Source organism: Canis aureus, chromosome 22, assembly GCF_053574225.1.
Source record: "Canis aureus isolate CA01 chromosome 22, VMU_Caureus_v.1.0, whole genome shotgun sequence".
NCBI lineage: Eukaryota > Metazoa > Chordata > Mammalia > Carnivora > Canidae > Canis > Canis aureus.
Window position 1 is genome coordinate 4,256,779 of NC_135632.1, and position 22,925 is coordinate 4,279,703.

Sequence of the window (22,925 nt, forward strand, 5' to 3'; positions counted from 1 at the left end):
TTTCTAAAGCAAAACTAAACAAGACATTGAGCAGGAAAAAAAATTGGGGCAAACTAAAAAAATCCCAAATTCGGCTATAGAGAATTATCCCCTGAGAAGTGGTTTCTGAAATAATAACTCAATTGGGAATTATATTATTATTATTATTATTATTATTACCAATTGGCAATCTATTAATAAGCCAGGCTGAATTTACTGTTATCTCTAGGAATGTTAAAAGTACTCAAGACTATTGAAAAATATAATTTTAATAAGGCTTACTTTTCTTTTACAAATTTTCAGGCTTCTGTATATTAATTCCTTGTATGCTTTTGTTCTTGTTGTTGTTTAAGGTCAGCTCGAAGATAAACAACAGAGAAAGAAGAAGAAGTATTTTACTGCCTTGGAAGGTTAACGACACATGAATGAGTGCCTGCCCTCCCTCCCCAGCGGCCGACTTGGCCATGGCCGCAGGATACCCTGCCTTCTGCTCCAAGCTGTGCACGCAGGCCAAGTCAGACTCAAATGGTTTGATTTAAGTAGAGCTGCAGGTGCGAGGGCAGAGGTCAAAAAATCTAACCATCACCTTTCCTAGAGACCTTTAAAACAAGATGAAAGGGATGCCTTTCAAAACCTGAACTTTATCCTCGACTCCGTGACATGAGTAGCAAAATTTAATTGTTGAAAAAGTGATGCTGAAAGCATTCTGGGTAGGAGACCCTTCACCGGGAAGTCATGACTCGCACGCCGTGGGTATCTGCACCACGTCTAGGACCTCCCAGGATTCAACGTAACGACGGTCTCCATTGTCCTCCTTCTCTGCGTGCCTACAAGGTAGATTTCTCTTACCTATGTATTTTCTCATTTTAAGCATTTCTTAGTTTTCTGTGGTTGCCTCACCTTCTTACCAGACTAACACCTGGGAATCAACTCAAGTAACTCTTTGGATTAGACAAGCAAAAACTCAGTTGTGTGCATGTGCATGTTTGCACACATCTCCCTCCCCGTTCTTTTAAACAGCCGGGCCACGGGCACTGTGTTTACTTCTACGTTAGCACCATAAAAAAGGCGAGTCTACTTGACCCTTCCGTTGCTCTATTGTCAAAAATTTGACAAAGTCGTATTATTTAACCAAGGGCCCATCCAAGTTTAACAGAGTGAGGAATAAAGACAAGCATGTGTTATTGAGAATTATACAAGTGTGTTTTCTTAATGCCTCAAATTACATACTATTAGACAGAAGTGTACTTGGAGTTCTTTATGCTTAATCTCCCTAAGTCCTGGTGACAGCATGTACCCTAATAGATTAAAACATATTTCCCTTTCCTCTGTCCTCCAATGCTGCTAAATTTATAAAGTCTCCGAGGAACTCCACGAGTGTGACTTTGTGCATGGGCACAAGGCCAATTGATTTTATCAGGCTAATTTAAACCAACAAAACGTGCATCAGAGCTCTCAAATGGGTGGCCAATGGGCTGAAACCACGCTATGCACATATATTAGAAAAAAATCAGAATTAGCTCCCAACATTTAAAAATCAAGATATACTGCACCCACACATCCAGATTTTCCACTTTTCTTGAAATATCAGATCACAACACTGAGCTCAAATTCCACAGTGGCTGGAGCTGCACTCACACCCCTGTTTACAGCGACTCCACCACCACGGAGAACCATCTCACACCCATCCTGCTGTACTCAGCTATGTGACCTGGCTGCCAGGGCAGGGATTTGAATTCACCCCCTTTAGAGAGGGCTCTGGAATCAGATTTTGGTCTGAATTTTGGCTTGCCACTTAGTATCTGAGTACTCATCACTCTAGCAATTTACTTAACCTCAGTCATCTGCTAAAAAAAAAAAAAAAGGATATAATACGATCTGCCGCAGAGACCGTGGCAAGGATCGTATAACACAAAAATAGAAAGGACTTAGCACAGCACCTGGCACACAGGGCTGGATTAATGGTGGTTAGTGTTCTCACCAGATGACAAAGCATCCAAAGGGTACTTAGAAAGAAAGATGCTAACTTCCATTCAGGTCGAAAAACGTTTCTGAAATCACTATTTCTACCTCCTCAAACTTATGTATGATTAGAAGCTGACTTTTCAGGGGCTTATTAATAAGCTTCTGTTTCCATTTGTCAGGAACGTGCAAGGCCAAATTCCACATATGTAGAAAAAACAAAAACCTCTGCAACCTCTGGTTTTCATTCAGTTCGTAAGAAAAGCAACATGGTGTTGATCAGAAATAGTTTTATAGGGGGCACGAGGGTGGCTCAGTTGGTTAAGCATCTTGCCTTCAGGTCAGGTCATGATCCCCGGGGCCTGGGATCCAGGCTCATGTGGGACTCCCTGTCGGGCTCCCTGCTTCTCCCTCTGTCCTTCCCCCACTCATCTCATTCATTCTTTCTCTCTCAGATAAATAAAATATTGAAAAATTAGTCTTATACACATACAGATTGTTCCCTATACCTTAAAAGTTTCCATTAACCTGAAAAGAAAGAAAACAAGCACTTATTATTAACCCACAAAATGTTATTTAAACTGTGAGGAAGAATTAATTGCTGCAATTAGCATCAAATTTTGAAAAAATATATATGGTTGTAAAATGTCCCTCATTATCAACACTTTGGGGTTTGCAAATTGCAGTAACTGATACCTCTGTAAGAACTATGATTAATTGGGAACTTTTACGCTTCAGATACAGAAGGAATAAAGGAAGAAAAATTATACTCAGCCATCTTTTTTCATAATCTTAGTGCAATCCTAGTGAGCAAAAATCAGTAGAAAAGTCCTGTCAACTCATATTCATAATCTGAGCCAGAAGAAAGTAGATGAGAAGCTAAATCCAATTATTTACGGCATGCTGGCAAAAGCCCAAGGCAGGACCATAATGTATTTTCAGAGGGGCTGGGGAAGGAAGGAAAAAGAATCCATGGAAACTTTACTAATAAATTCTCTTGCGATGGCATATTTAGGTATTAATAGCACCTGGCTGAAGGCAGACATTCTGAGGATAAGTAAACTGTGTTGTAAAGCCTTAACAATGTCCCAAATGTTGGTTTTGGCTACTGTGTATGTGAGAGTTGGTATAAACAAGGACGAAACTATGATCCTTATGAGCACTTCACTTCAAAGTCAATAGCAGTAAAGCACAGCCTATCGTTTACACAACAATATTTGAAGTTACAAGAACAGGTACCTTATTTCTCTAACAGATGTCTGTATAAAGCTAATACTTTTTGTAAATCAAATCACTAACAAATGACAAAACAGACAAAAAACAAACAAACAACAAACCAACAAACAAAAAACCCAAACCCTGGATAGTTCATTTGTAAAAGGGGAATTTGGGGATGGAGATGCTCCCACTTAGAAGATCTCTATTCTATATGTCTGTATCTTAGGCCAACCTGCCTTTATACACCTGTCTTTGCATTCAGAAAGCAAATTAAACCAGGAAGAAACACCTACATCCGACTGTCCCAGGGAAACTTAAAAGGCATCTTGCCATTTTGAATCGAGTGCTCAGTCCCTCCTTTCTCCATCTGGCAGGAACGCCATTACTCTGATGATCCTCTGAAGGCACAAAAGCCGCACCGAGACAAACAGGTTCTGAAGATGATGCCTCCGTTATACGCCCATGGCACAGAGAAGTGACCCTACAGCAAGTGCTTCTGGTGCAGAACTTTGCAACTCACAGACACAGGGCAAAATACGGGCCCTCCAAAGGATTTTACAAGATTGAAGTCCTTTGTAACATAGGTTGATTTGTTTCCTTTATAAATAGGAAAAAAAAAAAAAAAGCAAGCTTGATGCCACTTGGCTTCTAGAGCACACCATTCCCCTGGGCCTCCTCCTACCCACCCCCACCGGCTGCTCCTTCTCAGTCTCCCTTGCTGGCTGGCCCCTGCCCCATCTTCCCAATGTCTTAGTGTTGGAAGGTCCCAGGGCTTGGTGCTCAGCACTCACTTCTCTATCTCCATCCTTTCCCCAGTAACCTCAGTGAGTCACCCTTGCCTGAAATTCCACCTAAATGCCAACCACTCCCAAATACGTGCCCAACCATCGAACTGCCAAATCCAGACGTACGTACATAACTGCTTATTCAACTGTGCCTCAGGTCTCACAGCCATCGCAAAAGGGCATGTAGGACAAATAACCACTTAAAATATCAACATTGTGGTAAAAGGGAAAACTAGGGAGACAATAAAAGGACCAGTGGTTGCCAGGGGCTTGGGGATGGGGAGGGATGAAGAGATACAACACAGAGGATTTCTGGGGCAGTGAAACTAACCATATGATACTATAATGGTGGTATGTGTCCTTATACATTTGTCAAAACCCACAGATTGTGCAACACCAAGAATGAACCCTAATGTCAAGTAGGATTTTGGGTGAAATGATGGATCCACATGGGTTGGATGGTCACAAGCGTACCACTCCAGTGGAAGGTGCTGATAGAGAGGGAGGCTGTGCTTGTGGGAGGTCAGGGAGTATGTGGGAAGTCTCTGTACTTAGCACTCGATTTTGCTGTAACCTAAAACTGTTCTAAAAAAAAAAAAAAAGGTATATTAAAACAACGGCAGTAAATGAGCCACGTGAAGAGGGACATCCAAAAGCTCATCAATCCATCTCTGTTCCTGTGTAACAGGGCGCATTTACAGGCTCCTAGCTAGAATGGTATATAATACTTTTTCTAAAGATTTCAAGAGGAATAAGGGTCCTCGTCATCCTTCCGTAGCAGTAGCATCTGCCACCAGTTTATACTTCCCTCCATCAGTGGAGTCCGTGGGTGTCCTGAATCTTCTCATCTGGGTTAATATGAAGACGAGTTTTAATGGGAACCAACGCCGAACTCTTAGACCCCTTGACCAGTAGTGTTTCCCACAAGTCCTTCCTGGCTACTGGGGAAAGAGCTGACCAGGGGGAAAGACGTAACTCTCCAACCAGAACTAGACTCCAGGCTACTCTTTTCCACGGAGCAGGAAGCAAAATAAGTAAAAGTCACACACCTTCCTGCCACACCGGAATCTTCAACCTGTTTTTCACTTCCGCTTCACCTAGCAGCCCTCCAAAACTAGGAGAAGGGAGCTCCACCTTGGTTCTTGAAGAGGAAAACAAGAAAACAATCATCCCGGCTTCTATTTATAGAAGTAGCCACTGATGAGGTATCGTCTGATAATGAAGAATCATCCTCACAGCTGGCTGGCATCAACGCATAATTTACCCTCCAAACTGGGTACCTCTTGAGAGTGAACGGGGACAAGTAATAATTACACCTGAACAACTGAATTTATCCTGGGCAGATGAGAATGTACAATTATCCTAATAATCTAAAGAGCACTTGCTGCATACCGGCAACTATTCTAACTCCTTTTCAGGTACTGACTAATTTAATTTCCACGACAACCTGAGGAATCAGGTGCCGTGATCATTTCCATGTTATGTAGGTGGATTCTGAGGCTGGATGATGTTAAAAAGCTTGCCCGACATCACACAGGTCAAGAGGGAGAACAGGGACTGGAATTCACGCCGACCGATGATGCTCTTGATCAGTCACCTTGCCATATGGTACCACTACTTCGGTGACATTCTAGAAGTCTCGATCTTTACCGTGTCTTAAAACAAGCAATTCAATCTTAATCACAGGTTTTCATAATCGTGAATTATTTCATTGCTGTGTAATGTCCTTTCTTTTACATCCAATTGATTTTACTCCTGATATACCTTAGGGCTGAACGAGAGAAGACAAACCCAAAGAGAGCTAGCAAGGAACTGGCCACTTGAGTTTTGCATGTGTTGTCGATTCTTATTATTTATGGTAGTTATGTTCTATAAAGTTACTGTGAACACTAAATTAGTGAGTACGGGGAACCATTGCTCCTAGTGGAAATATGGGGTTAGCTTCCTATCAGCCTCTGGTCACCACATTTTCATCAACTGCGCAACACATAACCTCATTTTACGTATGTCTCTGTTTAAAGACATTTCACTTAATACTATTAATTACCTAGCATTGAACTTGTGGCCAACGGCACCATAACTCATGCCCGACAAGGCTTATCTAACGCAGATATTTTCTCCAGAAGTCACAGCACGGCCTCCTTGAACCAAGAAACTCCAGACAGCACTTCAGTACTCTACCTCTCGGGGGGCCATTTTAAACAGCAGGATCACCAACCAAAAAGGTGAAATTTTTGAAATTTTGTTGGTGAAATCAACCAACAAAAATGTGGGGAAAAAAAGTGCCATTAAATAGCCTACATGTCTGAATGACTGCAAAAGCACAGCAAGTATTAATTCTGGGTTACACATAAATGTTAGTAAGTAGTAGGCCAATTTGCTAATATGGACTCCACAAATCACAGGTATCAACTGTACATGTCACTCACAAAGGTATCATAGTCCCGCAGCAAGGACTTCGATACGGACGGGCAAATGTGCGGGCCGGTCCCCACTCAGATGCCCACTGGTAGGGTGAGTGGGGTAACTTACCTCCCTCTGAGCCTTCTTGTCTTATCTACAGGGTAATCATGCCCAAACCATCTCTTCTTTGGGTCAAGTAATAGTAATTTTAGTAACTTTTCATCTTGAGTTTTATTTTCCACTTCTAATAATTTTTCACTACATGGTCTTTACAAAGCTAAACCCCCATAGTTCTCATATATACTATGGAATCAGGCTAAATAGAGGAAGCTGGCTCTGATCTAACTATAGTAAATGAAGTGGGATGTAGGTACACCAACTCTTCTAAGGGAGCCTAAATTTAAACTCCAATGAGAGAAAAAAAGGATGCAGAATAGAGTAGATAATCAATATGCTCCTTCTTAAGAAAAGAAGGACAGCAAGAAACCATTTATATTTGCCTATACTTGCATAAAGAAATGCCAGCAGGACAAACAGGATATCTTTCATGGTTAAAGAGAGTGAGCCGTAACAGGGTCAACGGGGAGGAGGGTGTGGAGGGCATCTCAGTATAAATCTATACAACTGATATTGTTTGCATTTAAAGCCATGTACACATAAGAACGTATTAACACAATGAAATATCCTTTCCTGTAAAACAATGAGCCAAGCAAGGGTCAGAAGTCTGGGTTCTAGACTTAGCTCTGATTCTTATCAGTTGTGAGGCCTGGGAGACTATAAGTTACAGACTGGGATACATGGCCTCTAAGCTCCCCTCCAATCCCAAATGTCCATGGAAATCGTTTATTAATCACAAAACAAAGTAAAAGTGTTCATCGAGCTCAGTGGTACCATAGCATTTACTGTGAGACACAAATGAACAGCAAGTGGGCTAGATCTTAGTCAAGCTAATTATCTAACATGTAGGTTTTACAATTTCAGTTTCCTGTACCAAATAAATTATCTGGAAGTTTAAAAAACAAAACTAATCATGAGTTACAGAAATTTTAACAAAAGTAAACATTATCTAAGGACGTGATATGAAAGGAGTTTCTAGTAATGCATAAATCAGATGCCTTTCCCTGAAGCTAGATAAACTGACAGTATCCAAATCCCCCAGATTTATAAATCACTCAGAAGTAAGGAAATTGAAGAATTATGCATTCAAACTAGAAGCATATTTTGTATTTTGAACTGTGACAGAACCCAGGCTCTGTTTTTCTTTAAATAAAAATCTTCATACTGCAGTTACATGATCAATTTATAACATTACAGAAAGGTCGGTTTGCTAAGCCCCATTTCATATATGCCAGTTGCCCATTTAATGAAGTTATTTGCTAATATAAAATAATTAACAACATATGACTAGTACGGTATTTCTACATATAAAGACAAAACTAAATTATATGCAAATTAAAACATCTATTAAAGACTATTCATCTTATGAGATTAATCCAATAAAGAAGCATAAAGAAGGAAGAGTAACTAAGGGTTAGAAAAGTGACTTTCCTGATTTCCCGGGGGCCATGCTGAGTCCCTACCCTGTTTCCCAGGATGGCAACTGTGCCTGTCCTATCCATTGTTACATTTCCAATGCCTAGCACATTGCCTGGTACACAGTAGGTGCTCTATAAATTATGCTAGTGGAAAAAAAAAAAAAACCTCCTTCTAAAAGTCTCATATTCACAGAAATGACTATTTCCCCAGGAAAATAAATTCTATAACTCATGTGGAACCATTCATTCATTTAAAGTAAGGGGAAAACAAAAAACAAAAAAACAAAAAACAGAGGAAGCCCTGGCTTATTTGGGGAGTACAGAAAGAAAAAAAAAAAAGAAAAACATACCTCGTGCTAGTCTTCATCTAGGACTCTGGCTGTTTGACAAACTAAAAGGAGAGTAAACAGGTACTGGTGTGTGACAGCGCGTGCAGAAAGCTATCATGGTAGGAGAGAAATCGTACTTGCACGTGCAGAGAACATCTCTGGAAGCCACGCAGCAAACCCGTTGGCAGAATTTGAACTTTTCACCATCTGTGCGGGTTATTTTGGGTGGTGGTGGGCAGGACCTCCCACCCACTCTTTCTTGGGTTCTAACAGAGCAGCCTTCTCCAGGTGGATCCGCCTCTAAGCCAGCTCTTCTCGGGGGTATACGCAGCTCACGGGGGGAAAAAGTGGGCATTTCAAACGGATCAAAGCAGGTCTAGACAAATTAATCTTTTACCTCGTCACACTATGGCCTACTACTGAATTCCAGGCTCCTTAAAAAGAAATACACCCACTAAGATAATCAGAATGTTATGCCTCGTTCTCCTCAAACATGGTGTTGAACAGTCTGCAGAGGAAAGGGAATGCAGTTATGCTCACAGAGCCCTCCGCCCCATCTGGTTTTCATAGCTTGGATGTTGACTCTTGGAAGACCGTTTTCACATATTATCTTATTAGCAGGTTATTCACATCTTTACTGCTTCTAGCCAATCCTCCCCACATTACAAAACAAAACACTGGCAACGTGTACAGCTACATTTTTTCATACCATCCCCAAAAGGTTCCCACCACATCCAGGCCCTAAGGGAAGCCAGACTTCTGAGCCTAAGATAAAGGTTGCAGACTCCTGAGCCTAAGGTCTCACCCTCGTGAGACCAACTTTCCTGAATTCATACCATGGGGAGAATATACGGCCTAGGGAAAGCACTGGTAGGAGCAAGTAATTCTCCAAGTGTGAGGTGGGGAGAACAGACTCCCAAGCGGACGAGGACCTCAGGGCTCCCGTTTTTAGATTCCTTAGTCTAACAGACATCAGCTCCATGCTGATGGAAAACTCACTTAAGCAGCTGACTTGGGGAAGGATGAAGTGATCTGCCTACAGATGAGATTAGCATTCCTTACTCTAGTCTCAGGAGAGAGAGAGAATGAGTGTGTGTGATCAATAAGAACCAGTCTACAAAATTAGGAATCCGTTCATGCCAAGAAAGTCTGCAATGAAACAGACAGAGGCAGGCCAAAATTTCTCCAGTGTGAACATCTGAGCTTCCAAACACAGGGGTCTTCAAAGAGTCCAGAGGAATACATCTTATTTAAAAATATGCCGGAGGAAGAGTGTTTTGAGTTTCTTTCTTTCTTTCTCTTTCTTTCTTTCTTTCTTTCTTTCTTTCTTTCTTTCTTTCTTTCTTTCTTTCTTTCTTTCTTTCTCTTTCTTTCTTTTTTTGTGAGTGTTTTGAGTTTAAATAATTATACATTCTCTCTTCTCTCTCAGTTGGAAAGGATACATAATAAGCAAAGAAGCAGATCCCTACCCTAGTGTATACTATTTTGAAATGTTAATAAAATGATATCCCCATCTTGGAATTTATTAATAAATTGGTTAACTGATAGTCTGAAATCCTAAATTAATAAAACTAAAGTCTGATCACAAAACTAGTGTTGTGTTAGTAAACTGGACGTTGGCCAGGAAGACTGACAAAGAAAAAGGGAAAAAAAAATACAAGGGTCCAACTAAAGGCATTCTATCTAATACAGTGATCCCACAGATGGCACAGACAAGGCAAACCAAACTCTCACTGATACGTAATATGGTTTAAAACCTATAAACACAGATTCTCAAATCTCCAGATGCTCCAAAAATCAGGGATAAGGCAGCAAAATCTGTGATATCGATTTTTGAAGAACAGTCTTCCTAAAGATCTTACTTATTACACTGAAATCCAAGAGAATAATCTCATGGCTTGATCATGTCTGCTCTCTTTTCAACAGAACAAACCTCAAGAAAAATTTCAACGTACGAGAGCGGCTATCAGAGATGTCCTGGAAAACATGTTATTCTTTGCAGATTTTTCAAAGATCCCTACCTACGTATGCAAACATATACACGAATGTATAACTAAGTGCTGTGCATGAAGTGTACACAAGAGACTCAGAAGTAGGAGTTCCATGACAGGACAGCTTCAGCGGGTAAACACAAGCACTGCTATTGTGCCCTGTTCTGGTTGTTCGTATCACTCTCCTCTGCTAGAAAAGAAATTCCAATGAGCTCCCGATACAGAGACAGTTTTCTTGCTACAAAGGGACCTTTGTTTGAAACCCCCACAAGTGACAAGGTCAATCTTAGCCAATCTTGACATTTCGATGGAACCTTTCCACCAGATTTTTTTCTAAACGCAAATCACTTCCTGAAACCTTTTTGAAATCCAAAGAAAACACTTGTATAGATAAAGTATCCGTTAGGTTCTTTCAGAAATACCATTCACGATACGCATTTTCCTCAAGACATTATTCTATAAATATACTTGTAAAATCTAAAATCGCAAGGTTTGTATGATTTAATCCACATCCTTTAAAACATAGGCTAAGAACATGGTAATAATACACGGAATTAATATTTAAAACAGTATTCACCTGTCTTCTTAGCATATAGAAAGTGCAGATTTTTTTAATAAAATCATATTTTCACAGCTTTTACATAAAGTTGACATTTTTAAAAATTAAAGTATTTCCCTGCAAGGTTGCTCTGTATTTACATTACCACCTAGGGGACAAAGAATTCTTTCATTTAAGTCCTAAGAGGGACTTGCAAACTCATTTTCTATGAAAATTTACTTTGAAAACATTAGACTTTTCACAAAGCAGCAGCAAATAATCTGAATTTATTTAGTTCTTTTTCTTTTTTTAATCTGAACTTAGACACCACTTTGCAAACATACATTTCCTTCTCTTCCCCCAAATCATTCTGAAAATAGTTTAAGGACTTTCACGTAGTTGACTTGGATGTCTTTTAAATTTTATTGTATAGTTGCATGTTAAGGCTTCTGATAAGATATAAATTATAGGACACTTTCATAATCAAGTAGCTTGTGTCTAGAGGACACTGTCAACACTTCAACCAGAGGGCCACATTCAGGGACTGCCTGTGGACAATGACCACGGGGAAATGACAAGATGATTTCTATGATGTGCCGTGCACGAGGCAGTGTCAGAGAACTAGATGCTCTTTGCTTTTAAGGTTTCCATATTCTAGGAGGTCAAAGACATCCAAATACCAGAAAAGAGTCTAATAATCATGCATGCTCTATGACTAGCTCGAAGGGTGATGTACACCAAAGAGCAAATCCTAATTATTTTCCAAATGCGCAACCCTTAGCAGAGGCCTCAACTGAAATTTAGTTTTTTAGACTGAAACTTTAACAGTACTTAAAATACTTAACTGTATTAAGTTAAGACTTAAGTTTTTAAGACTTAACTTTAACTGTACTTAAAATATATGTGTAGTTTAGAAAGAGTAGCTTCAAGGAATGCATTCTGGAGAATCAAAAAAAAAAAATTACTATTTTCAATTCCCTAGAAGTGAATGACCTTAGACCAATTCATAGAATTTGGGTCTCGATCTCCTTACCTGTAGCAGAGAAATGATGGTACTCCACAGGATGCTTTAAAGGATTAAAGCAGATGAAATAAGAAAACCACTGTAAAAACATAAAATTCATGCCCAGGTGCTAATAATTAATGCATAGCATTCAGAGGCAGCATCCCACAATAAGCGAGCAATCTGCAAGCTTAAAAGAGCTTGCCTTTGAAATCTAATTCATCAACCATCTTCCTCATGCTTAAATCAAGTGCTAGATTTAACTTGGCTAGATCGCAAAGTTTACGTTAAAATCTTTTCCATCGGCCAGAAAAACTGTGTGGTCCTGCTTGTTTAACTCACAACTGGCAGAGTCAAAAACCCATGTAATGGTTCAAAATCTCCAGCTGTAAATGCAATGCAGATGAAATACTGCAACTAAACCCCAGCCATTGTTTCTTTTTCCAAAGTCCTACCCTAGTTTAAGATTGATAACAGCTAATGACTAAGCTGGGTAACACTTTCATCGGTCTCCACCAGGATCATTGTCCAAGTTTAAATCTCCATGTGACAACTCGGAATCCACAGAGTCTTGGAGCTTGCAAAAGCAATGCAAGAAGGCAAAAAAGCATGTAGTAGCCCCAGATGTCTGCAAAAACTAACCAGGAGAATGGCCTAATTGGCAGCTGGCGCATGTCAGGGCCTGTTCTGAAGTACTGGTCCAAGGATTCCACTGCTTGCAAGGCAAACACCAGGCTGAGAGGAAGCCAACAGCTCAGATTCTAGTCCTAACCTAAGTCAGGACTAACACGCTTTATGATTAGGGAAAAAGCCACTTATCTGGACTTCATTCAACGACAAAACGAAGGTGGCTCTTACCATATTGTAAGACATGCCACAACCAGCCTTAAAAACAAACTCATGCCAACCACTGAGGAAGAGTCTATAAGACAAGACAAGTGCTTGAACCTAGTCCTGGAACAATGCAAGCAGAGGCAAATATAGACAGGACATCATGCAGAAGTCATTACATAAATCCAGACACATTTCGGAATACCAGGCAGAGATGATCAAAATGACAGTGATAATATCTACAAAATCAGTGCGACTTGAGAGCTTACCTCGCCCTGTGCTAAGTATGAGCTCCTCTAATTCTCACACCAACCCTACGGGTTAGATAATCTAGGGACCCCATTATAGGGAGAATGAAGATTTAGAGATAATACGTAGTTGCCGACCATGTTGCTAACGAGATATATTTTTCTTTTTTTAAGATTTTATTTATTTATTCATGAGAGACACAGAGAGAGAGAGAGAGAGAGAGAATGGCAGAGACACAGGCAGTGGGAGGAGCAGGCTCCATGCAGGGAGCCGACATGGGACTCGATCCCAGGTCTCCAGGATCAGGCCCTGGGCTGAAGGCAGGCACTAAACCGCTGAGCCACCCGGGCTGCCCGAGATATATCTTTCTTTTTTTATAAGTTTTATTTTTTTTAATTTTTTTTTAATTTTTATTTATTTATGATAGTCACAGAGAGAGAGAGAGAGAGAGAGAGAGAGAGAGGCAGAGACACAGGCAGAGGGAGAAGCAGGCTCCATGCACCGGGAGCCCGATGTGGGATTCGATCCCTGGTCTCCAGGATCGCGCCCTGGGCCAAAGGCAGGCGCCAAACCGCTGCGCCACCCAGGGATCCCGAGATATATCTTTCAAAGTGTGAGGCTTTACATGTTGTGTGATAATCTTCAATGGGCTGCTTCCTGCAAAACTTAATAGTGGTAGTGGTAGTAATAACAGATTTAACATGAATATTGTTGACAAAAATTATAAAATATTACTTAACTCAAAGCAATGCCAATTGCCATTTGACAAAAATAGAATGAAGGGTATACCTGTACCTGGCTACTGGTATTCCAAAGGGAGAGGGGGGCTTCAAGGTGTCAACTGTCACTGTCCCTGGTTTGGGGGTTTTCTTCCTCCTTTAGGCCAGAGTGCACCTATTTCGCCCTACTGCTGAGCGAAGCAGGGCATCGTCCACCTGTGTAGAGTTGAAGTGGGGATCTGGGCTCTACTTCTCAGACTGGCTTTCACAAAAATCCTTTTTAGTCACACCTTTACTCCAACTTCATCAATTCCTGCACCTTCCAGAGGTTCTGGGGTTCAAATCTGGTTCTTTCTTGTCTCTCCTCACTACCGGCTTACAGGTAACCTTCCCAGATTGCCTGAACTAGCTACTAGGAGTCCATCTGTTTTCAGGTTCCAAAATATTGCTGCTGTTATCTCTTTCTTATTGTTTTTCTTGTTTTATTTTTTTCTTGTTTTTGTTTTTTTGTTTTTCTTGTTTTCTTGTTGTTTTTCTTTTAATCCTTGGGGGTTTGTGCATTGACTATCTGATCCTTTTTAATGGGATTTCAGAAGCAAATGAACTTCAGGGCATGTGTCTCATGAGTCATCTTTCACGGGTGGCATCAGTTACGGAGACTTTTTATAAAGACTTCCAGACCCACTGCTTTTCCACAGTCTTAGCTGAAAGGACTGGGACTATTATTCCGACACCTGTAGTCTTTCTTCCCTTACTTGAAATGGTAACTTAAATAACGACTTATTTCTTTTACTATGACTTCAGATACCGGTTATTGATAAAAGCTGAACCATGTGGACTAAAATATTGATAAATTTCCAATCAGCCTCTTCCACTATTTATTTCAGGACAAAGAAAAAAAAGGCAAAGCACATCGTAAAAAGGGGCTTCTGAAAGTCACTGCCGTTCAGCTATCAGCTGAAGAAGTTTGGTTTTGAAAAGGACATTTTTCTGTCACATGCAGAGTAACGGGCCAGCTGCTTTATTTACCAAAGATTCTGTGGTAAACCCGTATTGCCTACTGCCTAAGAGAAGAATGTTTGCTAATGAAAAAAAAAAAAATGCCAACAGCCAATACTTCAGGCTTTACAACATAAAGAGTTCCATATTCTCGCCTAGTTAAATTTAACATGTTTTTCTTTTAAAATTTAGCTCCAAAAATTAGTCAGGAAGGAAGAAATGCTGATATTAATACTAGAAAGCTTTTGAAGGTTTCCTGTTGACGCATTCGAGCTTGGAATTTTTAATGACCAAGTAGGAAATGCATTTTACAATGCAGATACGATGCACCCTTATTTGAGTAAAATTTTTGAACTATAATCTCAACAGGTAATATTAAAGCATATGCATTTAGAGCAGGGTTCGGTGCCGCACGATATTTGGATGTTAATATAATCTGATGAAAATCAGGAAGGAGAGTCTTCTGGGCACCAAGTGCTGGGGGCTACTTTGCACGTTAATGATTTCCGTCATTTACTCTTCCACGCAAGGCAGAAACTGAAGAGTCTGGCACTGGCTGCTCTTTCTAGGTTGGGGAACAGACTCAGTTCCTCAGGACTCGAAAGCACACTGAGGGATGTTTTTATTTTACTCTGAAGAAACCGAAGACAGCGCAGTTGTAGCTTTAAACTGACTTCCTAAGAAATACCGCAGTTTTAACCTGGCGATGGGAAAAAGGAGAAGCAAGCATCTCGCACGTTCTCTAGCACAGGCCGCGGCCACCTGGGCAGACGCCTGGCAGGCAAACACAACTCCTCTTTCTTGCCAGCTCCTGGTGACTCCAGGTGCCAAATGTCCCGCAAACCTTCCTCGCAGGCCCTGCCTCAGTTTCCCAGCGTGGCGGGCTCTTTCACTGTCGTCCCGTCGTCCCCAGGGCAAGCCCGAGCGCCTGCCTGGGCGGCCCGAGGGTCCCCGCAGCCTCCAGGAAGCCCTGGACACCCCTGGGTGGGCACATGGGGGCCTGCACCATCCCACCTCAGAGGGAGCCAGGCCCGCGCACCCCAGGGCCGGTGGCCCGCAGGGGACCCTCTGCACACACTGTGCATGTCCAGCAGCTGACCCCGGGGGACAACAGCCCCTGGGCGGAGGCCGGCAGAAATGCACCTTCTAGAAACCGGGCATCAATTCTTCACAAAGAGAAGAACGGAGCGGGGACATCCCACGGATGGGCCCAGCATCCGAGCGCTCCTGTTTCTGACTCCCGAGGGCTTCTGACTCTTACTTACCAGCAAGCAGAACCTCTGCCGATGGAAAGGGGACCAGACATCGCATCAGTGAATCCCCAGAGCTGAATATCGAACATATTCTGACCTTACCCTGCTCTAAACATGCCATCACCTCCGGCTATGATCTTCCAGCAGGGGAAAGTACAACAATGAAGACAGTGTGCATCTTCCTTATGCCACACTGAACAGCACCACGCTTCGCCGGTAGTCACTAATTCAACACCAGTCATTGGCTTCATTCAACATCTTAGCATTTTCTGATGACCGCAAACCCTTTTGTGGGTAGCACAGTAAGCAGTTGTCCCTTTAGAGTCAGTCACTCGGGGACCGAATATGAGAAGTTCAGCAAGAAGGCATTATGTCATGAGATGAGCTTTGCAAAGCTGAGCATTTCCGAATTTTTAAAATGCTGTATCTGAGTGTTTCAAACTAAATCAAAGAAAATTTCTGTAATATGTTTCTATGATACAGACATCAGATTATCATGCAGAAGATGAACATTCTCAGTTGAAATACATCATAAGAGAGATTGGGGATCACATCAGCAGCGATCCAAATCAAAACACCGCCTCTTGGGGCACCTGAGTGGGCTCAGTCATTTGAGCATCCAACTCTTGATTTCGGCTCAAGTCATGATCTCAGGGTTGTGCGATCGAGTTAAGAATTTTGAATTTTGTTTTAAAAATAAAAAATAAACAGAAATGTCCAGAATGGTGTCTTACGATAAGCCAGTATAGAAATGAAAACTTTTTACAAAATCGTAAAAGATTTAGATTTTGCGAAAGATTGAAATTAAAAATAAAATATTAATCTATAATCCAAAAAAAACGAGTTATTTCGGATGAACCAGCTATAGATTTTTTAAATTTATTTTTTAATAAATAAATAATTGAGGGGGTGAGGTTTAGCAACCTGCTCAAGGTTAATCAACTACCAAAAGGAGAAGCGACTGCTTGAGCCCAGGTCCCTTATGAATCACACTGATACAAGCAGTGCTATCAGGACCCAAAGTATAAGGGCCCAAAGTATCCTCTCTTCAAGGAACTGTGATTAATTTACAACAGAATTTACTAAAAGCTTTCGCTGGAGTCATTCATACACTGTAAGAAGCTGACTGATGCCAACACAATTCAAAGCACAATTCTGTGGAGGCATGCCACTGTGGTTCTCAGAAAACATATTCCAATTAAAATCATGACTTACATTTTACAGTTATCAAAACAGTAATAATTCTTGGTAGCTGAGCATCTAATACAGAGCTTTGTTTCTGTAGATCAACCAAAGCACACGATAAAATGAAAGAGACCCATTTTGAAATCTGAATACCTTTCAAACAGGGACACATCACTGAAGGCTCTTGTTCTGAACCTCTTCACTGAAGGAGGAAAGAGATTTTCATTTCTTTTACTGAAACTTGCAAGACTGGTACCAAAAGGACCAGTGGGGCTGAACACAAGTAACAGCTTAACTTCTAAACAAGGATTCCCAAGTTGTGGTACGTGCCACCATCTGCACACCATGAGCCCAGTGTGCCCCGAGGCCCAGTGTGTCCTCTGAACATGTATTTTTAATTATCCGTGTCGGTATCAAGATTTCCAGGAACTTTTCTCCTGTGGCAGAGTCTGGCTTCTGAAGTCCTGCCACTATCATGCAAATATGAAGATCTCATTGATCTGACCACAAACTCCAGCTCTCTGAAGTAGCCCCAACGTGCATGCTCAGCTGTTCACCATGAATGTTCCATCTTGTAAGTTCAAAAGGTAGATCCTACCTGCACACAGCGATGGAGTCAGCAGGCACAAAAGCAAATATTTAAGAGGTACCTTTCCAAATGAGAAGCTTTGAAGCTACTAAACCTTCATTAATGATACGGTAAACCTTGGACCCAACTATAGAAAACTGCCAATATTCGACCGTTTTGATCTAACAAAGCAGCAACTTAGGATGGCACACAGCTCCCCTGTAGGCTCTGTCGTTCACTCAGAAGAACGTAAGAGCCCACTATTGGTATATGAACTGAGATTCCTACGCTCATTAAAACTAATAATGAAGGGACGCCTGGGTGGTTCAGGGGTTGAGCACCTGCCTTCAGCCTAGGGCATGGTCCTGGGAATCCCAGGATCGAGTCCTACACTGGACTCCCCACATGGAGCCTGCTTCTCCTCTACCTGTGTCTCTGCCTCTGTCTCTCTCTCTGTGTCTCATGAATAAATAAATAAATAAAAATTTTAAAAAAACCTAATAATGCAAACTCCTCTCTAATAGTGCCTTACGGAATGTTAGATAGGGAAAACCTAAAGAAACCATTATGGTCACTATGACTATATTTTCAAAATAGTATTTACAATATATGAACAAAAAACCATGTAGGTGTAAACAAAAATAATTTTTGTATCTGAATAGTACTACTATGAGTTATTTTCCCTCATGATGAAAGGTCATTCTATTATTCATATAAATATTTAAAAGGAAGAAGAAGAGGACAGGTGTGAGGAGAAGAGGCAGGGACAGAGAAGGACTGAAGGACCTCAGATAAAACTATCCGCGGTGACGATTCATTACGCACCTGCCATCCATCTATACATCAACAACCCGAAATAGAGCTTAATATTTATTTCAAAAGATGAAGATGAAAGTCACTGAATCAATGAGAGACCTCATACTTTTAAAGGTCTTCCTTTTGAGGTAACATAGACGTTTGTTGGTAAGTAAGGTCTTAGAATGCCCAAAGGCCAACCAAGTTGAACTTACTTTTTGCTTGCCTCACAGACATCTGTAATGTTGGAAAAAAGATGATGACTCTCTGTTTTGGTCATTGTGTCACCCAGTTCTTTAGAGTTTTTAAACATTCGTATCAAGATCTCCAAGCTAAGTAAATAGGAATGTTCAGAGGATATGACTTCAAAGATAGCCTGATATGAAGGAAAAAGAGACGTATTATTAATTATGATAATTGAAGAACTAAATAGTTTTCATGATTCTCCTATAGAAAAAAAAAAACATTACCTTGAAAAGCACAAAAAGATAAGCAGAAGAAAAATGCATCATCAAAATACTGTTTATATAAGGCACATACACCCAAACCATAAGAAATAAGAGTCCATGCCCACAGTGTAAAAAGGAAAAAGCAAAAGCATTCAGATGGCTTGAGATTGCATCCTGAGGTCATGCTTTGTCAAGGGGTAGAATTTATGGAAGGAAAGCTAGGTCATGTCATAAAATCTCAGTGAGACATTAATTAACCTCTAGGGTCACCTCCTCCAGGCCTATTTTCAAAGTATGCTGCTCTGGGACACTAAGGATTTACAGACATCACTTGGGATTCAGAGAAGATCTCTCACAAATACATTTCTTTGCTCTCCTCTCGTGAGGGCCCCTTCTCTCCCCATATTTTAATCCAACAAATTTGTTGTCAATTACATCAAAGAGTCCGGGCATAGTAAAAGAGCGTGACTGTATCTAGCCACAAAAGGTTCTTATCAGCCACAGGAATTCTTTTATATTAAACTCAGACAACTGAAAGTAATTCTGCTCATTCAACAAGACGCCCAGTCTGCTTCCATCAGTGTCTCAAGAAGGAGCGAAGGACACTCTTGCAGAAATGCTTGGGGTCAGGCACACAATCCTTTACCTGATAAATGTTCATTAATGATGAAAAGCCAACCCACATGTGCGGATAGGCACCAACATCCTGTGTAAGGAATTCATCTAGCTCCTTAACAAAATCAACTGCGGATCCTCCAAAATTGGCAACACTGGCCAATTTTACATCTCTTCCTCAGGTAGGGACAGTAAATAAATATCCTCGCAGGCCTGAGATTCACATCCTTCCTAGAAGATCTCCCTGGTAACACTGCCATCATCACTCCCCTCAAGCCCTTGGCCCAAAAGGCACAGGAGATTCTGGGCTTTTAGGTGTAGTTTCCTTTGACAATGACCACATACCTCTTATGCAAAAAGAACAAAATGAATACATTTTCAAGGAAGACACTGAACCAGTGCACACAGTGGGTAAAAAGCACACACACACACTCTTTGGAGCTCTAAAGCCTCTGCTCAGTAGAAAACATACCTCCTGTCTCTTTCTTTCCTCCTGGCTAACTGTCTGTGATAATCCATTTCTTTTCACCTAGAGGAAAAAGCAAAATAAGCTTGAGCTCATTTACTTCAACAAGCAATTTATTACATAAGGCCTAACTCCGTGCCCTTGGAGGAATGAAAATTATGTAAAATGTGTGACTTCAGCACGTATGCAATTTGGGGTCCCTCATGTAAATATTTAATCACTTTAATAAATTAGCATCAACACAAAAGAACTGCCAAGTGTCTACAACTCTACTCCACCAGGTTGTGCTAATCTGCGCTAGTCCTAGGTCTAGATATTTCTAAAGTGCTTATCAAATTAATTTCCCAAATCATAAATGAAGAACGCTGACAATAAAGAAAGCGAAGCCACCCTTCTGAGAGTTTACCACCCAGGATCGCACTCTGAAGAAATAACTTTAATGCCATTGTTCACCAAGACTTCCTGGAATACTCGTGCTCTTCACAGAAACCCAATCAAACAAGAAAACAAAGTCTCCTCAGCCCCGATTTCAGCATTCTTTCCAGCACATGGAAATCTGACAAAGAGGAAACGCCTAGTGGCTCAGTCCATCGAGCACCAGACTCTTGATTTCTGCTCAGGTCATGATCTCAGGGTCATGAGATCGAATCCCACACCAGACTTTGTGCTCAGCAGGGAGTCTGCTTGAGATTTTCTCTCTCTCCCTCTCCCTCTGCCCCTCACCCCCACCACTGGCTCACACACGCATGCTCTCTCTCTCTCAAGATTAATTAATTAATTAATTAGACAAAGAAGGATGCTAACCCGACATTCTTTGGAGAAGCAACAGTACCCACAAGAGTAATTACTTGAGGGGATTCCCGGGTGGCTCAGTGGTTTAGCGCCCGCCTTCAGCCCAGGGCCTGATCCTGGAGATCCAGGATCGAGTCCCATGTCGGGCTCCCTACAGGGAGCCTGCTTCTCCCTCTGCCGGTGTCTCTGCCTCTCTTTCTCTGTGTGTGTGTGTCTCATGAATAAATAAATAAATAATCTTTAAAAAACAAAAGAAAAGAATAATTACTTGGAGTAATGCAGGGGCACCGTTAGCGGAATCACTGCGATCTCTACCTAAATGACCACATTTTCTTTTTTTTTTTTTTAACTGCAATGCCTACCATGATTCAGCTTTTCAACCAGAGTAGAGGCTGACCCATAAACTCCATGAAGGCAGGGCCTGGTATATCTTCTGGTACAACTCAGCACTGAGTCTGGCACATGAAAGATACCCATGTATCTTTCAGCTAAAGATTAAATCAGCAAAAGGTAAGGCATACATAAAATATCGACCAATTAAATTCTGTGCTTAACAGAAAGAACAGCAAGAAAGGCTCTAAGTGCCCTCCTCTTCTGTGAGAAACTAATAACGATAAAATATAACAGGGGTCTTCAAACATTTATAAAAAGCAGTGATTTGATATCTACCATATTCCATTTAGAGATAAATGTGCTTTCCGTTAACAGTTGGGAGATTATTTTTCTTTCTCCTTAAAAAAACACATTTCTATGTCAGTTTTCCCCCCGAATTTCCTAATGTAATTCTATGTGTTTAGGGTATCTTATTAATCACCCTAGCATACTTTGATGCAAAAATACATTTTTCGATTCAATTTACTGAAATTTCCTGTGTGACCATTGAGCTTTAAGTATAAAAGAGACTCTTCAGATTATATAATCACCAAAAATATCACTAATAATGTATGACCAAAATAATAAAACAGCTTCCAATTCTAATTCATTAGGCCCTAAAAATAAATTTTCCTGAGAATGCAATTTTAATAGGGTAGGAGGAGGGGGTATGGTGGCTTCATTAAAAGAGGCTTCACTGAAACCAATTTTTTTAATTGACCCTCCCAATATCTTCTGCCCCAGTGGTTTGAGACTTTTTAAAAAATATTTATTTATTTATTCATGAGAGACAGAGAGAGAGGCAGAGACACAGGAAGAGGGAGAAGTAGGCTCCATGCAGGGAGCCCAACATGGGACTCGATCCCAGGTCTCCAGAATCACACCCTGGGATGAAGGCAGGCGCTAAACCGCTGAGCCACCCGGGCTGCCCAGTTAGAGACTTTGAAACAAGACACCACACTACGATTTGAGATGAGTAAAAGTAATGCCTTTCTTCTCTGTTTTTTCTAAAGGATTTTATTTATTTATTTATTTATTTATTTATTTATTTATTTAATTTATTTGAGAGAGAGAGAGCAAGCACAAGTAGGGCGAGGGACAGAGGGAGAAGCAGGCTCCCCACTGACCAAGGAGCCCGATGTGGGGCCCAGCGCTCTAGCACTCTGGGATCACGACCTGAATCGAAGGCAGATGCCCAACCCACTGAGCCACCCAGGTGCCCCGAGATGCCTTTCTTTAGTAAAACTGAAAAAAGGGCAATTGTGAGAGAGGAGACTGGAAAAAAAAATCCTGGGGTGACACTTAGCACATGCAGTCAGTTTCAGAAAGGAGGATACCTGGAACTTAAAGATCTGAAAAATGGTGCCCTTAAGTCTATCCCTGTCCGCTTTGCATAGTCTTCACGGATCCTTGGCGGGGTAAACTGTAAGGCGAAGGCCCCTGGTGCATAGCACCCCGCATTGTGCGGAAATAGACACATATGTCACAGTCTCTAACCTGATTTTTGGAAAAGGATGGGAAGCAACAGAGTAAGTGTAGAAAGAGTCCTAAGCCGGGGGTAAAATCAGCGATCATTTACTGAATATTTACTGTGTGTCTGGATGGGTGGTAAGCATTTTATACCCCCTTTCCCATTGAATCTTCCTAAAACCTCAAGAAAGTAAAAACAAACAAACAAACAAACAAACAAACAAAAACAAACGAACAAAAAAAAACCTCAAGAAAGTCAATACTACTCTTATCCCCAGTTCAGGTGGGAATAACAAAGTGTAAGGTCTAAGATCACAGAGCTAACAAGGAGTGAGGGCAGGATCTGCATCCAGGCCTGTCTAACTCCAGAGCTCAGGCTCTCTCTTTTTAAGATTTATTCGTTTATTAGAGAGAAAGAG

The 22,925-nt window shown here is 41.1% G+C and overlaps 1 protein-coding gene across 1 annotated transcript in view; it reads right to left on the minus strand.

Moving 5' to 3' along the window:
- ARHGEF26 (Rho guanine nucleotide exchange factor 26) overlaps positions 1-22,925 on the minus strand; it is a 112,407-nt gene that overhangs the window by 64,105 nt on the left and 25,377 nt on the right. Inside the window, exons 5-6 of the mRNA XM_077864535.1 lie at positions 19,879-19,935; positions 18,558-18,718 (exon numbers count right to left, since the gene is read on the minus strand). Of these exons, the coding sequence (XP_077720661.1) occupies positions 18,558-18,718; positions 19,879-19,935 (218 nt within the window). The remainder of the gene's footprint in view (positions 1-18,557; positions 18,719-19,878; positions 19,936-22,925) is intronic.